This window comes from Borostomias antarcticus (genome assembly GCF_949987555.1).
Source record: "Borostomias antarcticus genome assembly, chromosome: 4".
NCBI classification, from domain to species: Eukaryota; Metazoa; Chordata; class Actinopteri; order Stomiiformes; family Stomiidae; genus Borostomias; species Borostomias antarcticus.
Genome location: NC_140237.1, coordinates 35609924 through 35624923, shown reverse-complemented (window position 1 = coordinate 35624923; position 15000 = coordinate 35609924). Strand labels below are relative to the sequence as shown.

Below are 15000 nucleotides of genomic sequence, written 5' to 3'. Positions count from 1 at the left end.
CTACTCTAACACTACATTAACCCTGCTCTACTCTAACACTACATTAACCCTGCTCTACTCTAACACTACATTAACCCTGCTCTACTCTAACACTACATTAACCCTGCTCTACTAACACTACATTAACCCTGCTCTACTAACACTACATTAACCCTGCTCTACTCTAACACTACATTAACCCTGCTCTACTCAAACACTATATTAACCCTGCTCTACTCTAACACTACATTAACCCTGCTCTACTCTAACACTACATTAACCCTGCTCTACTCTAACACTACATTAACCCTGCTCTACTCTAACACTACATTAACCCTGCTCTACTCTAACACTACATTAACCCTGCTCTACTCTAACACTACATTAACCCTGCTCTACTAACACTACATTAACCCTGCTCTACTTTAACACTACATTAACCCTGCTCTACTCTAACACTACATTAACCCTGCTCTACTCTAACACTACATTAACCCTGCTCTACTCTAACACTACATTCACCCTGCTCTACTAACACTATATTAACCCTGCTCTACTAACACTACATTAACCCTGCTCTACTAACACTACATTCACCCTGCTCTACTAACACTATATTAACCCTGCTCTACTAACACTACATTAACCCTGCTCTACTCTAACACTACATTAACCCTGCTCTACTCTAACACTACATTAACCCTGCTCTACTCTAACACTACATTAACCCTGCTCTACTCTAACACTACATTAACCCTGCTCTACTAACACTACATTAACCCTGCTCTACTCTAACACTACATTAACCCTGCTCTACTCTAACACTACATTAACCCTGCTCTACTCTAACACTACATTAACCCTGCTCTACTCTAACACTACATTAACCCTGCTCTACTAACACTACATTAACCCTGCTCTACTCTAACACTACATTAACCCTGCTCTACTCTAACACTACATTAACCCTGCTCTACTCTAACACTACATTAACCCTGCTCTACTCTAACACTACATTAACCCTGCTCTACTCTAACACTACATTAACCCTGCTCTACTCAACATTTCTCCAAACAATAAACATAATGACAGGTGTCAAAATAAGAATCTGACATAAGAGTTTTAATGTGTAAAGCTGAAACTACAAAACAATTCCTGCCTTGAATGAAGCTCATCAAAGACGAGTTTGTCACACAAAGAGGATTATCTTTATCTTTATCTAAATTGCTCCCAATGAGCAGGTTAGCACCTTGCATGGCAGCTACCGCCATTGGTGTGTGAATGTGTGTGTGAATGGGTGAATAAGAGGCCATTGTAAAGCGCTTTGAGTGCCGCTAAGGTGGAAAAGCGCTATATAAGTGCGGTCCATTTACCATTTATCCATAATCAACATAGGATCAAAGCATAGTAAAATACAATTACAGCTACTTGTAAAATATTTTCACTAGTACATATATAATTTCATACTACACAATATCATTTACATGAACAGGATGGACAAAAACAAAGATCAAATAGTTTTAGAGCACACAAGAACAGACTGAATGATTCAAACATGGAGCATATCAGTAGCAGGTAGCCTGCACTCAGCCAACATAATGTTTAGCTCCTCCAATAACACACAGTGCATCTCTAAACAAGGGACCAGTTTCTGAAGCTGAGGCAGAGGAAGTTGAGTCTCTCCTGGCAGTCCCAGGTCCCCCAGCGCTCTCCCACCTTGGCCAGGGTCCCACAGCGGAGGTGTAGGGCGGGGCAGAGGGTCAGCCCTCCGCCCACAGACCAGGCCTGGTACTCCAGCTCATCCCCGTTCACCCACAGCCACTGACCAGCCAGGAAGCGCAGGCCGGTCCACACCTGGCTGGTCTGGGCCTCTGCTGTGGTGTTCTGGGCCAGGAGATGGTCGGTCATGGAGAGCAGGCTGGGCAGGTCTCTGTGCTGGTCCCTGCAGTGCTCCAGAGCCTCCTCCCATGTCTTGTTCTCCGCCACCAGGACCAGCTTTGGCTCATCGTAACAGAAGAAGCTGATTTTAGCGTTGCAACGGAAATCATTCCACTTTCCACCTCCAAAAGCCATTCCACAGTCCTCATTGCCAAGAACATTGTTTGGCTCTCCTCGTCTCCAGAACCTGAACGTCGAGTTCCTTCCCCCAGACCAGTGCCATAGGGCGTTGTCGGCATCTCTGTAGAGGCCGATCCACCCCCAGGCTCTGTCTGTTGTGAGTCCGGCCACCCGCTGTGCCTCTGTCTGGCTGGTGAAGAAGGCCAGGTCGGTGTGCTGCTCTCTGCAGTGCCGTTGGGCGTCGTGCCACGATGCCGGTCCTGCCACGAAGAAGTACTCTCTGTGTAGAGCAGACGCCAGCCCACACAGAGCAGCCGCGAGGAGCCCAGCGAAGACGCGTCTACTCTGCATGATGAGGCCCCGGTGTTCAGTCGGCGTTGAGCGGAGCTGACTCGATGCCTATTCAGTCGGTGTTGAGCGAAGCTGACCTGATGCCCGGTGTTCAGTCAGTGTGGAGCGGAGCTGACTGCTGCTACTATTATGGTCCACAGCAGACATGGTCGACCAATCAGAGCCCCTCAGTCTCACCTGTGACCCCTGGATAAGAGTGTGTACACATGAACCTCCAACTGAGGAAGCATCTCCCGAAACTTCCTGTTATGCAAACTGGGGGTGTGCAGTCAAATGCGTTCTGTAGAGCTTCTACCCTGGAGAATGGAAAATGGTCACAGATGAATTGAGAATGTCAGACTTATAACCAGAGCTTACATGGAAATGCCCTCAGCAGACTACAGGTGGAGGGCTGTGGGAAGTCCTATTAAAGGGGTAGTGTGCTATTTTGGACATATAGCCATATTTGTGGTCTGTCTACCATGAACCTGAAACATAACATAAGTTCATCAGTTTTTTGGCAAGCTCTCACTGGGCTACAATGGAAGTCGATGGGGCACCTGTAAATGCGTTTTTAAAACTATGATAAGATGAGATGGGACACAGAGGTTGTAAGCTTACCTGTCTCAGTATGCTCTCCTGTGGAATGTATCGCAATCCGAATATTTTTAGGTGTTTGGCAGGACTTGCACATAGTTCTCCATGGGAGCAGTGAAAACAAGCGCCAGGGGAATGCTTATGTCCAAGCCATGCCAAACATGTAAAAAATATTTGGATTGTGATACATACGGCATACAGAGAATGGTAAGATTACATCCTGTGCTTCCCGTCTTGGAAAAGCACATTTATCATAGTTTTTCCAACGTATTTCCTGGTGCCCTATTGACTTCCATTGTAGCCCAGTGAGAGCCTGCAGTCAAACTGCAGCTAGCTCAATACTAGAATGATCAGTAAAATGATCACTTTGCCGTCAAAATAAATCGGTATCGGCCTAGTTAGGAGAGGCGCTCATATTTACAAGTGTCAGATAAAAATGAAAGTTCACTTACCTAAGCAAAAGGGTCTATTTTAACAAATGCTGGGTTGAAGCTTCAAAGCACCGCCACCACCACAGAAGAAGACTACCTCGGGGGAAAGAAATTCACTTGGACAGAACGCGTCTAAATAAGTTATTTAATGCCATAATGGTAGCGCCGAGGCTACAAAACCCAAAATAGACCCTTTTGCTTTTACATTGAACGAACTGGTCAGTTGATATGTTGCATCGAGCAGGACAATATCATTAGGGCTAGGTTAGGTAGCTAGCAAAGTCAGCTTGCCCAGCTGGTATGGTTATAGGCTCATTCCTACGGGATAGCTTAGTAGTTTGGGATTTAGCAATGGGTTGACTACTCACTAGATCAATATTTTCAGTTGGGGACAGGACTACAACACCACCTGTGCTGTGGCACCAGGAATCTGCTCTGACCACTGTTTTTATTCAACACCATATCATGTTATTATGCAGATTAAATGTATTGTATGTCTATGCGACACAAAAAAGGCTTTATATAAATGTTATTTTTGGCTGGGGAAAAAAAGGTTTGGCGGGTACAATTTTTCATCTACCAGAGTGAGCTAAAAAGTTAATGTTGACCCCTGCATGTATGTAATTATGTCTTAAGTTTAAAGTGAAGGGATTAAGAAAGGATGTTTTTCTCCAGTAGGTATTAAAGGGCAATGCTCGTTTTTGACAACCTGGACCTTATTTACGACATATTATAAGAAGTTTGACTCACCGAGATCACTTTGGTGTAGTTCGGAGGCCTGTAGAAGAAATTTAAAATCCAGCGCGAGCCAGTATATCCATGTAATGACGGTGGACGGGGCAACGAGAATGCAGTTTCTCAAAATCTATTTTCGGCCGCTAAACGGTTGTTTTCATCAATCAGATTGGATGAATCGACAGTTGAGATTCCTCAACGCGAGGCATTGTAGTGGTTTTCAAATACGGGGTCTTTAGCCTCTGTAATATGATCTTTACGCCTTTCCCCACTTGCTCCAGCACGCATGCGCACAGGCCAGCGCGCAGACTGGCTATTCTCTGGCTCACATTCTCTGCGCTACGATCGTTGTTGGTGCCGAGAATATTGTCGTCGTCATTCGTCAGCAACAATCCGATCGTAGCGCAGAGAATGTGAGCCGGAGAATAGCCAGTCTGCAGGCTGGCCTGTGCGCATGCGGCCGAAAATAGATTTTTAGAAACTGCATTCTTGGTGCCCCGTCCACCGTCATTACATGGATATACTGGCTCGCGCTGGATTTTAAATTTCTTCTACAGGCCTCCGAACTACACCAAAGTGATCTCGGTGAGTCAAACGTCTTATAATATGTCGTAAATAAGGTCCAGGTTGTCAAAAACGAGCATTGCCCTTTAAGCAAATCGTAACCCATAACCTACAATTATGATGGAATCTGCAAGTTAGGAATTTCTTGTAATATGGCTTCTGATCAGTATTTCTGTTTATTAATTGAGCTTTTTTATGTTTAGGTACCATAAAAGCAAGTGAATTACCTGATCAACAAAGGGATGGCGTCAAGAGCAGCAATGCAGTATTCAACTACGTTTCTTCAACAACTATGGAGTTGGAGAAACACATGTGGACCTTTATTGTGACAACTGCAGTGGACAAAACAAGAACCACTGTGTGCTGTGGTACTGTGCTTGGCAGACCATGCACAAGCTTCACCTGAAGCTGGACCTACACTTCCTGATTGCAGGCCACACCAAGTTTGCCCCTGACTGGTGCTTTGGCTTGATCAAGCAGCGCTAGAGGAAGACCAGAGTGGACACTTTGACTGACTGCTGAGGTGGTGAGAGACGGCGCTCCTGTGAAGAAAGTCAACACCCCACAGCTTGTCGGACTTGAGGACGGCACAGTGCTTGTTGAAAGCTACAACTGCCACCAGCATCTGAGTAGCTATTTCAGAAAGCTCCCAAACATTAAGAGTAACCAGCACTTCAGGTAATTATCATTGTCATGTATTAGCTATTCCATTTTATGGACATCGTATGGTTGTATTTTATTTGTGGCCAATATTTTAATGCACTATCTCCCTTCTGTTCTGTTGCAGCTTTGATGCTGGGATGCCTGGTGTGGTTGAGGCCAGAGAACACCGTGATGCAACACCAGTCAGGTGTCGGCTGCTGTGCAACGCTCATGTCCCGCCCCATGCACCACTGTACACTCGAACCAACACCTGACCACACTTGAGCAATTGAACACATTGTCTATAGTCAACAACGCTCCCATGGTTGAAGACTTGTTTTGAAGCGCAGAGCTGCAGCACACTGACCCGCCCTTCCTGTCCAAGAAGAGACAGAGGGCAGAATGTCTGAGCAACAGACTGCTACACCACAGATGTGATATCAGATGTCAGTTTATTTCATTTTACTTATTTTATTTTGAACGACAATGTTGTAGCCTACTGATCATTTGGGCCTTGTGATTGTCATATGCTGTGGACCAAAATATACAAATGTGCTTGGTGTGTCTGATTTTACTTTATAAATTGTCATAAATAAGTCATTGACTATGCTTCAGTTTGACCCGTGTCCTGGTCTCATTTGTTTGTTGTCAGAATCCCTCAGCAGGGGGAGGGTTAGGGTCACCTCAACCAGGACATGGGCCAGGCAAGCAGAAGAGACGAACACATTTAATTCAGGGTTTATTCGGTCAGCAATACTTCAATTATTCATATCAAGTTACAAACCAATGACATACTACAGAGCTCTTGAATGATCGTACCATTCCTAAAACATTCTAAAATGTTTTTAGGAATTCGTTCCTAAAAACTGCTTTCGTTGCTGCTTTCGTTCAGAGCAGACGCTTTTGTTGCTTGCTCCTGCTCTTGTTTGTATGTCGCTCTTTCTTCCTTTTTATCTGTTATTTGTATTGTGAAGCGCTTTAACTGTAACTGCCTTGTACTGTATTTTGTATGTATTGCATTTTGTATGTTGCTCTTTCTTCCTTTTTATCTGTTATTTGTATTGTGAGCGCTTTGTTAGGAAGCATGATGGCGGCGCTACGCCCCACAGCAGCCAGCCACTCTCCAATTCCTGGCGTTTCTTGTACCTGGGCTGCGCCCCGGGCTGATGTAACAGTTGGTTGGGGGGCGCATTATAAATAAAAATAACATAACATAACATAACAAATGTAAAGCGGCAATAAGCAATTTCCTACTGCTCGATGGCAGTAAGAGACTTGTTTATTAACGAAAGGCCTAAAATGTATAATATGTACATTTAAGGCATGGAGGTGGGGCAAAGTTACAGGCTATAAATTGTCAACACAGGCAGAAATACTGGACTAACAAGACATGGCGACTGGTAGGGGTGAGTCATTGGAGCTGGAACGCTATAAGAACCCGTAGCTCAATGAAACAATCTGATATCAGGTGGTTTTAATTAGTTTAGAGAAAATGTGAAAAAATCTGTTATTGCAGCTTTAATGTTCGGTATTCCGTGTGGATGTTAGGGATTGTTCAGCCTATTGCTGGCTGCTCCTCAGACACACCCCCAGGTTAAAGGGCCTGGGTGACTGGATCGCACCGTAGACGGAGCTGACGTCAGCGGGGTCGCTGTCCTTGGGCCAGACAAACCGGAACTGACGGAGCAGCGTCACTAGAATCAGGAAGAGCTCCATCCGGGCCAAACCCTCGCCCAAGCACACACGTAAGCCTGAGGAACACAAATACACACACACACACACACACACACACACACACACACACACACACACACACACACACACACACACACACACACACACACACACAGAGTACTCACAAAACAGAGCTTGCCATATCTTTAAAGGGGTTTTATAACACTGTCTGTCTTTCTCTCTCTCTTTCTCTCTCTCTCTCTCTCTCTCTCTCTCTCCCTCTCCCTCTCCATTCCCTGATCTCACCTGCTGAGAACGGCAGGAAGGCATCCGGCTTCACAAACTCTCCGTCGTCGTTCAGGAAGTTGTCGGGGTTGAAGTCCTGAGGGAACTTCCACTGGCCGTGTTCATGCAGCGCCGAGGACAGGTTGGGGATCACCGTGGTTCCCTGGAGCAACAGACGCACCGAGCCAGAGAGGGGGGGGGGGGGGAGAGGACTAATAAGGAAAGGGAGACTTTTATTGTGAAGACCAGCGGTTCGGTTGATTCCAGTGAGATTCCTAAGCTCATTGACTACTGCCTTAGCAAGGCTAATGTTACTAGTCTGCCTTTCACCCTGGGACACAAGAAGCACAGGGCTCCTCCCCCCTGGATGGACCAATGCGGATGGAGTCCATCTGGACCTGCATGGCCAGCAGTGGATGACCCTGTTCAGCACACAGCTCATCCAGTCAGACTAACCTTGGGCACCCGGTAGCCCTGGAGCTGTGTGTCGCGGCTGGTGGCGTGGAACACGCTGAGGGGCACGATGTCGGCCACGCGCTGCGTCTCGTGGATCACGGCCTGGACGAACGGCATGGCGTGGCGGTCGTCATACGACGGGTATGGGCGCCCTTCCAACACCGCCTCAATCTCCCGATGACAGCGCTCTGGAGAGGGCACGGACTCAGATGGAGGGGCATGTGTTCCCACGTGCTCCTGTGTGTGTGTGTGTGTGTGTGTGTGTGTGTGTGTGTGCGTGCGTGTCCTACTCACCCTGTATGTCCTGGTGTTTCATCAGATACAGCATGGCATAGCGCAGGGTGGTGGAGGTGGTGTCTGTCCCGGCGATGAACAGATCCAGCAGCATTATCACCATCTGAGCCTCATCAAATGTTGTGTCTAGATCTGATGTCTACACACACACACACACACACACACAGGGCTGAAAATTTACTTTTTGGCTCATCTGCCAAGGGGACTGGTAGATGAAAAAATCCACCGGCCAAGTATATTTTTTACCGGCCAAAATAATAAATTGCCTTTTTTGTCACATTATACATCTGTTTCAGTACTTTTCATCCAGATAATAGTATTATGTTGAATACATGCTTAAGGAAGAGGCCAAAGTAAAATTTTAAATAAATTAGTTTAATTTGATCTCCACAGGTGTCGACTGTAGTAGCGCGCGTCCTCTGAGGTAAATGGGAAGGATTTTCTGCGTGAGTAGCCTCCCGTCACCAGTCTCTCCTAGTGTGCGAGGCTCCGCAACAGTCATGTGACTGAAAACTTTATTTGGTGCAGCGGGGGAGCTATTTAAGTGCAACACACAACAAACAGAACGCCGGTCTATGGCATGGATGTGGCGACATCGCACGCATAATTTATTACATGACTCTATTGGTACAAACATTTACCCGCCAGCGTGGTGGATAGCCTCCGAAATGTAGTCGCCAAATGGAAATTTTACCCGCCATTGGCGGGTGTTAATTTTGCACACAAACAAGGATGCAAGCACGCATGCACACACACGCATGCACGCATGCACGCACACACACACACACACACACACACACACACACACACACACACACACACACACACACACACACACACACAAAGGGCATCTTTAGTAACCATCTAAAGGTGTAACCTACTGTTCCCTGGTTCAGAGTTGTGTATTGACCTGCAGCCATTCTGCTCTCTGATCCATTTCTGTTCTCTTTGTGTTGTACCTTATCAATCTGGTCCAGGTAGCAGTCTAGGAGGTCTCTGGGCTCTCCTGCCATCCGGGACCGCTTGTGCTCGTCCACAACCTTCTGAACGTGTTTTCTGAGCCTCCCGTAGATGTCAAAGACTTTCCGGAATGGAAGAGGAAAGATCCTCAGGGGAGGGATGAGTTCATAGATCTGAGACAGAGAGGGATGAGGTCATAGATCTGAGACAGACAGAGAGGGATGAGGTCATAGATCTGAGACAGACAGAGAGGGATGAGGTCATAGATCTGAGACAGACAGAGAGGGAAGAGGTCATACATCTCAGACAGACAGAGGGATGAGGTCATAGATCTGAGACAGAGAGGGATGAGGTCATACATCTGAGACAGACAGACGGATGAGGTCATAGATCTGAGACAGAGAGGGATGAGGTCATACATCTGAGACAGAGAGGGATGAGGTCATAGATCTGAGACAGAGAGGGATGAGGTCATACATCTGACAGACAGAGAGGGATGAGTTCATAGATCTGAGGCTGCGTTCCGAATCGCATACTTCTCCTTCTTACTACCAGTACCTACTACAGCTGCCCTTAGAAAGTACGTACTTTGCAACACTAGGCATCCAATTGGGACATACTACCTTGTCATAACATTGCACCTTGAAATTTGCCCACATCCGTCGCCGTCCATAACGCGACATTCGTCTACAGCTGTCACGACTCGCACATGTAACGCACATTTCCGCTGCGCACAGGATTGTGGGTCAGAATAGCCAGAAAAGCCTGCTGGCTTGCATACTGCAAAATACGACCGGATGTAGTAGGACATCCTGGTATTTTTGCCATACTGCATGTGGCATACTATGTATTGGGACATACTACATCCTGTTTTGGCATACTATATAGTAGGGTAGTATGCGATTCGGAGCGCAGCCTGAGACAGACAGAAAGGGATGAGGTCATAGATCTGAGAGAGAGGGATGAGGTCATAGATCTGAGACAGACAGAGAGGGATGACTTCATCTGAGACAGACAGACCCCACTCCACAGTTATAAGTAATAAGGAGGAGTGAGAAACCATTTACAGTACATCAGTAAACAACTCTATTGTAAACTATTTTCTTAACAAGATCTACTGTATACTTGCAATGAAGGTTTTGATAGCAGTGGTAATATGAGTCAACATGTTAGTAGTGTGTGTTCAGGCGTGGGGGTGGGGTTAACTACCCTGTAAACTACATCAAGTACACACCGCATATCTTACAGTACATGCAAATAGTATTTGAGTCGGGACTTTGCAGTAGTAGCGGCCGGCTTTACCATGGCCCACGGTCCAATGGCCAGCGTGTTCATCTCCTGCATCTCTCTGATGAGGGTGAGAAAGAACGGGTCTTTGTAATCAAATCTGTCCCCAAATATGAGGGAGCAGATGATGTTGGACGCACCGAAGTGGAACAGAACCTGAGGGTCCAGGGAGCTGCCTGGAAGGACACAAACACACAGACTAGGCTATCACAAGGTTCTTGTTTCAAACTGGATAGCAAGTGTGTGCATGAGTCAGTGAGTGAGTGTGTGTGTGTGAGTCAGTGAGTGAGTGTATGTGCGTGCATGATTGAGCTTAGGTGAGTGTGCATGTGTGCTGGTGTTCACCATCACTGGACTCCAGCTCAGAGCTGATGTGGGTGACTTCCTCCAGGATACGCTGCTCCATGGAGGACTTTCCCAGACCAAAGTTCTTCAGCGTGGACAGAGCGAAGCGCCGGTGCTCCTTCCAGCTGGACCCATAATCCGCCAAGATGATGCCTGACACGACGGCAAGCACGCCCACAGATGTTACTGTTAGCTGTGATGTGTGTGTGTGTCCGCGTACATTACAGAAATATGAACAAAGAAATACAATAAATACTGTCACTGTAATAATGATCCATGGTTTAACTGCTTTGGTTTAACTGAAACATCACATGAGAATAAATATTAACGGGTATTTATTTCCTATACCATGCTGGTGCACCCTGTGCCTGGCTCGGTTTCCTGGATGTAGGCTACCGGCAAATACGCTAGCCATCAGCTGATCGTTACTAACGTAAGAAGGCTGGACCAGGGCGCTCTGTACCCCAGAGGCCGGTCCAGGACGCTCTGTACCCCAGAGGCCGGTCCAGGGCGCTCTGTACCCCAGAGGCCGGTCCAGGACGCTCTGTACCCCAGAGGCCGGTCCAGGGCGCTCTGTACCCCAGAGGCCGGTCCAGGGCGCTCTGTACCCCAGAGGCCGGTCCAGGACGCTCTGTACCTTTGTTCTGGGTGACGTGGCTTATCAGGAGGTTATGCGGGCGTCCGGAGAAGTCTGCCGCCCGCGTGACCAGCGCCTCGCGGATCGCCTTCACGCCGTTCAACACAACTACAGGCCGCGTGCCCACGTACAGGCTGAAGATGCTGCCATAGCGCTGCGCCAGCTGGAACACGCCCACGGAGAGAGAGAGAGAGAAAAGTCATGAAAACATCTGATACTGGATCATGTTGAATGTTGTTCTCAGCCCTACTGTATGTAACCAGCCTGTGCAGGAGCAGCCCACTCACCTTTCTCCAACCTCAATGAACGTATCTACAGAGGTGCTCTAAACATCTCTAATAAGTCACTGGTCTCATATTAACATACTGCACTTCTAACAACTAGATCAGCACCTATATATTGTAACGTGTCTGTGTCTAATTATGGGTAGTGGGTTTAGTTAGGTTTGTTGTGGGGGGAGTGTCCACTAGGGGGGGGTGGTGGTTTAGAGGGGAAGCAGAGGACGGAGGAGATAGTTTTTGGGGAGCGAGGGGAATGCTTTTTGGAGGACTAAATTAGTGTAGCTGTGGACATATCTCAACCCCGGTTAGTTGTGAGCCCAGGAGGCAGGGAAATAAACATTCAAGCCGGTTGGCTATTTTCCTACTATCGTCTATTCGTCTATTGTTTTGTCTGCTAGCACACCGCAACGCCACAATATCCTGTCAAATCAACCGATAAAACCACCAACAGATAAAACAAGCAAAAAAGGTAAAAAGTTATAACACCTACAGAGAGTGACAAGTAGGCTACCAACTGAGTCATTTCTCATAACACCTATACGCGCTTTAAAAGCAGCCAGTGGAACAGCTGGCTCAGTTTACAGTTGTTTTGCAGACTTATTCCAGTGAGAGGAGCAGCGCACATCCTAGCCTCCTGTCAAAGCTTTCCTTCCGAGGTCTATACCTGCAGCTCTCTGTGCAATAAGAGAGCAGATGTAGGGTGGGAGTTTACCTAACAAGGCTTTATAAATAAACATGTACCAATGACTGAGCCTCCGTAAGGTAAGTGAAGGCCAGCCCACCCTGGCATACAGGATACAGTGAGTAAGTGCTTTACTATTTGTGATAAATCTCAGTAGCCTACACTGTGATGTAGCATCTAACGTGTTCAGGTAATGGACTGGTCGATTATACAACAGATCCCCATGGTCAAGCACTGGTAAAAAAAAATACAAGTTGCAGAGAAAGTTCTCGCCTTACATGAGAAACAGGACTTGTTTCTGAAAAAGAAACGTAGCTTCAACCAGGAGTAAAGCTCTAGTACTGATCTAATATCCCTGGAGGAAAAAGACTAAAGTTGAACATTTACAAAAAACGAGTGCAGGGCCCATTCAAAATGTGCCTCTGGAACTGCTGCTTACAGCTTTCTTAATGCAAAAACCATTACAAATAAAAATCACAAGTACAACTTCTTAATTACAATCACGACTTACTTATGGTATTGATTTAATTCCATACTAGTAGGTCAGGTGAGGTTAGGTGATTGTCGTCTGATTAGATAGTCATAGGATTGGCAAAGGCTTTTTCAATAATTTGTTCTGTCCACTTTGTGTTAGTCCTGTTTTATATTTTCTGAACTCTAGGAAGATTAGCCTGAATCTTGGGCTATATGAAACAAACAAACAACCCCAGGTGAAGGCTAGGCTAGGTCTGCACGTACTTCAGAAGAACTGGGAAGTGCTCACCTTCTCAATGTCTTTGAGTGGGTTGGTGGGACTCAGCAGGAGAAGGTTCCCGAACACGGGCAGAGGAAACGGGCCTGGAGGGAAGTCCTTGGGTCTGCGGACCCTGACCAGGAAGAGGAGCAGGAAGATAAAGAGCCATAGCAGCACTACGAACCCCAGCATGGTGCACTGCGCACTAGGCCTACTGTACCTGGACTAGTCTGGACTTTATACAGCTCCAACACGCATGGGTACACACTGAACAGTAAACAGCACAACCATAACAGGAGATATCTAACTACACACAAACTATCACAAGGAATCTTAGGACATATTTTATTGCAATAAAAAAAAATGCAAGATGATCACATATATGCAAACAATGCAAAATAAATCACATATATACTTTTTAACCTGGTGAAAATACACTAAAAACAAATATTATTTCAGCCTTGTTGCCCAGGTTCTCTCATTATACATGCATACGAGGGTGTGCACTATAAACATACATACACAATATATAAAAACGGATTGGTAGGCGTTGTTCTGTAGGCCTATTTACCTTAGAAAAATTCAACTTCACACTTTTCACTTGTAAAGTACGATCAAAATATTCCTTAATCTATTTTCCCCTCACACACACTAGCTTATTTTTAAGTGAATACTCAAACCAGCTGGTTTTACATGGTGAGTTGGATCCTGAGTCACTAATCTTTGTGCTATGCACGCCATTCTGGTGCAAGTAAGGACTGATAAGAGATGTTATCTACCAGTGAAAGGTCATGCTGACATCACCTGAGTGTTCTAGTGCATTCTGTCACACATCGACATACAGGAGGTAGAGGAGGATATACACAGGAAGCTACACACGTCTTTAGAAAGTCAATAGATGCTGTTCCTCTGTGCCTCCCGTGACTGATGCTCTGGCACCGTCTTGTGGACAAAGCAGAAACTGCAGCCATCACAACTTCAGTTATACATATATATATATACAACTTCATAATCCTAACCCCACCCCCTACCTCCTGGAGTTTCAGTAGATTCTAACATCCTGACCCCAAGCTTTTGACAATTTATTTCAATGAAGTAAGTATCTATCTGTCTGTCTGTCTGTCTGTCTGTCTGTCTGTCTGTCTATCCATCTGTCTGTCTGTCTGTCTGTCTATCTGTCTGTCTATCCATCTGTCTATCTATCTATGGATCTAGCTAGCTAGTGCAATGATAGGTTAAAAAGCCTTTGCTGCTGCATCTGTGAAAAGTTGAAAGCTCTTTAGCCGGGAGGATGTTCTCCTGTAGCCTCATCTGGGAGACCCTGTTCATATGTCAAAAACAGCACAAACGTATGAAAACTGTCTCCCCCCAAAATAACTATACATCAAAAAATAGATCAATTCATCTGTATTACAAAGTTTTCTTAAAAGAATATCCTTTCAGTCCAGCAGGGATGGAAGGTCAGAGGTTGAGGATGGGGATGTCGAAGAGGTCACAGAGTCCCTCACTCTCATCCAGGTTATAGATGTACTCGTGGTCCCCAGGGGGCGGGGAGAGGCGGAGCAGAGGAGAGAAAACTGGGGAGTAAAAAACAGATAAAAGACAGAATTAGACAAAAACATACCTAAATAAATAACATGAAAACATTCTACCATTAAACCATTCCACCCTTACCCTCAGAGGCCATGAGCTCCTCGAGCAGATCTGCACTCAACATTTCTGAAGGAAAGAAAGAGAGAAAGAATGAGAATGAGAGAGAGAGTGGAGAGAAAGAGAGAGAGAGTGGAGAGGATGGTAGTGGTGTCCAGGTAGAGAGAGAGAGAGAAAAAGAGAGCGGGAGCGAGACAGAGAAAGAGACATAGAAAGAGAGATAGAAGAGAGAGAGGGGAAGGGTTTTGGTGTCCAGGAGAAGAGAGAGAGAGAGAGAGAGAGAAAAGAGAGAGAGAGAGAGAGAGAGAGAAGAGAGGGGGTGGTGGTGTTCAGGTAAAGTTGATCCAATTTATTGAAATTCCAAACAATACTATAGTAGA

At 46.0% G+C, this 15000-nt stretch overlaps 2 protein-coding genes across 2 annotated transcripts in view; both read right to left on the bottom strand.

The window, feature by feature from the left end:
• Positions 1-6136: 6136 nt before the first annotated feature.
• Positions 6137-13175, bottom strand: LOC311308039 (cytochrome P450 2B4-like). The gene is made up of 9 exons (XM_084436964.1): positions 13001-13175; positions 11275-11437; positions 10638-10790; positions 10308-10468; positions 9005-9178; positions 8046-8184; positions 7752-7939; positions 7317-7458; positions 6137-7087 (listed from the first exon to the last, which is right to left on the bottom strand). Exons 1-9 carry the CDS (start codon positions 13160-13162, stop codon positions 6897-6899), a joined length of 1473 nt encoding a protein of 490 aa, XP_084293090.1. The 5' UTR covers positions 13163-13175; the 3' UTR covers positions 6137-6896.
• A 927-nt stretch (positions 13176-14102) lies between these two features.
• LOC311307965 (transcription factor E2F4-like) overlaps positions 14103-15000 on the bottom strand; it is a 6254-nt gene continuing 5356 nt past the window's right edge. The window contains exons 9-10 of the mRNA XM_084436865.1: positions 14645-14689; positions 14103-14547 (exon numbers count right to left, since the gene is read on the bottom strand). Of these exons, the coding sequence (XP_084292991.1) occupies positions 14432-14547; positions 14645-14689 (161 nt within the window). The 3' untranslated portion in view covers positions 14103-14431. The remainder of the gene's footprint in view (positions 14548-14644; positions 14690-15000) is intronic.

Excerpts from the sequence above, each read along its gene's own strand:
- LOC311308039 (XM_084436964.1), bottom strand. The coding sequence starts at position 13,162 with ATGCTGGGGTTCGTAGTGCTGCTATGGCTCTTTATCTTCCTGCTCCTC. Across the intron at positions 10,791-11,274 it reads CCACGTCACCCAGAACAAAG|GCATCATCTTGGCGGATTAT; the intron begins GTACAGAGCGTC and ends CCGTCGTGTCAG. Across the intron at positions 8,185-9,004 it reads ACCTGGACCAGATTGATAAG|ACATCAGATCTAGACACAAC; the intron begins GTACAACACAAA and ends GTGTGTGTGTAG.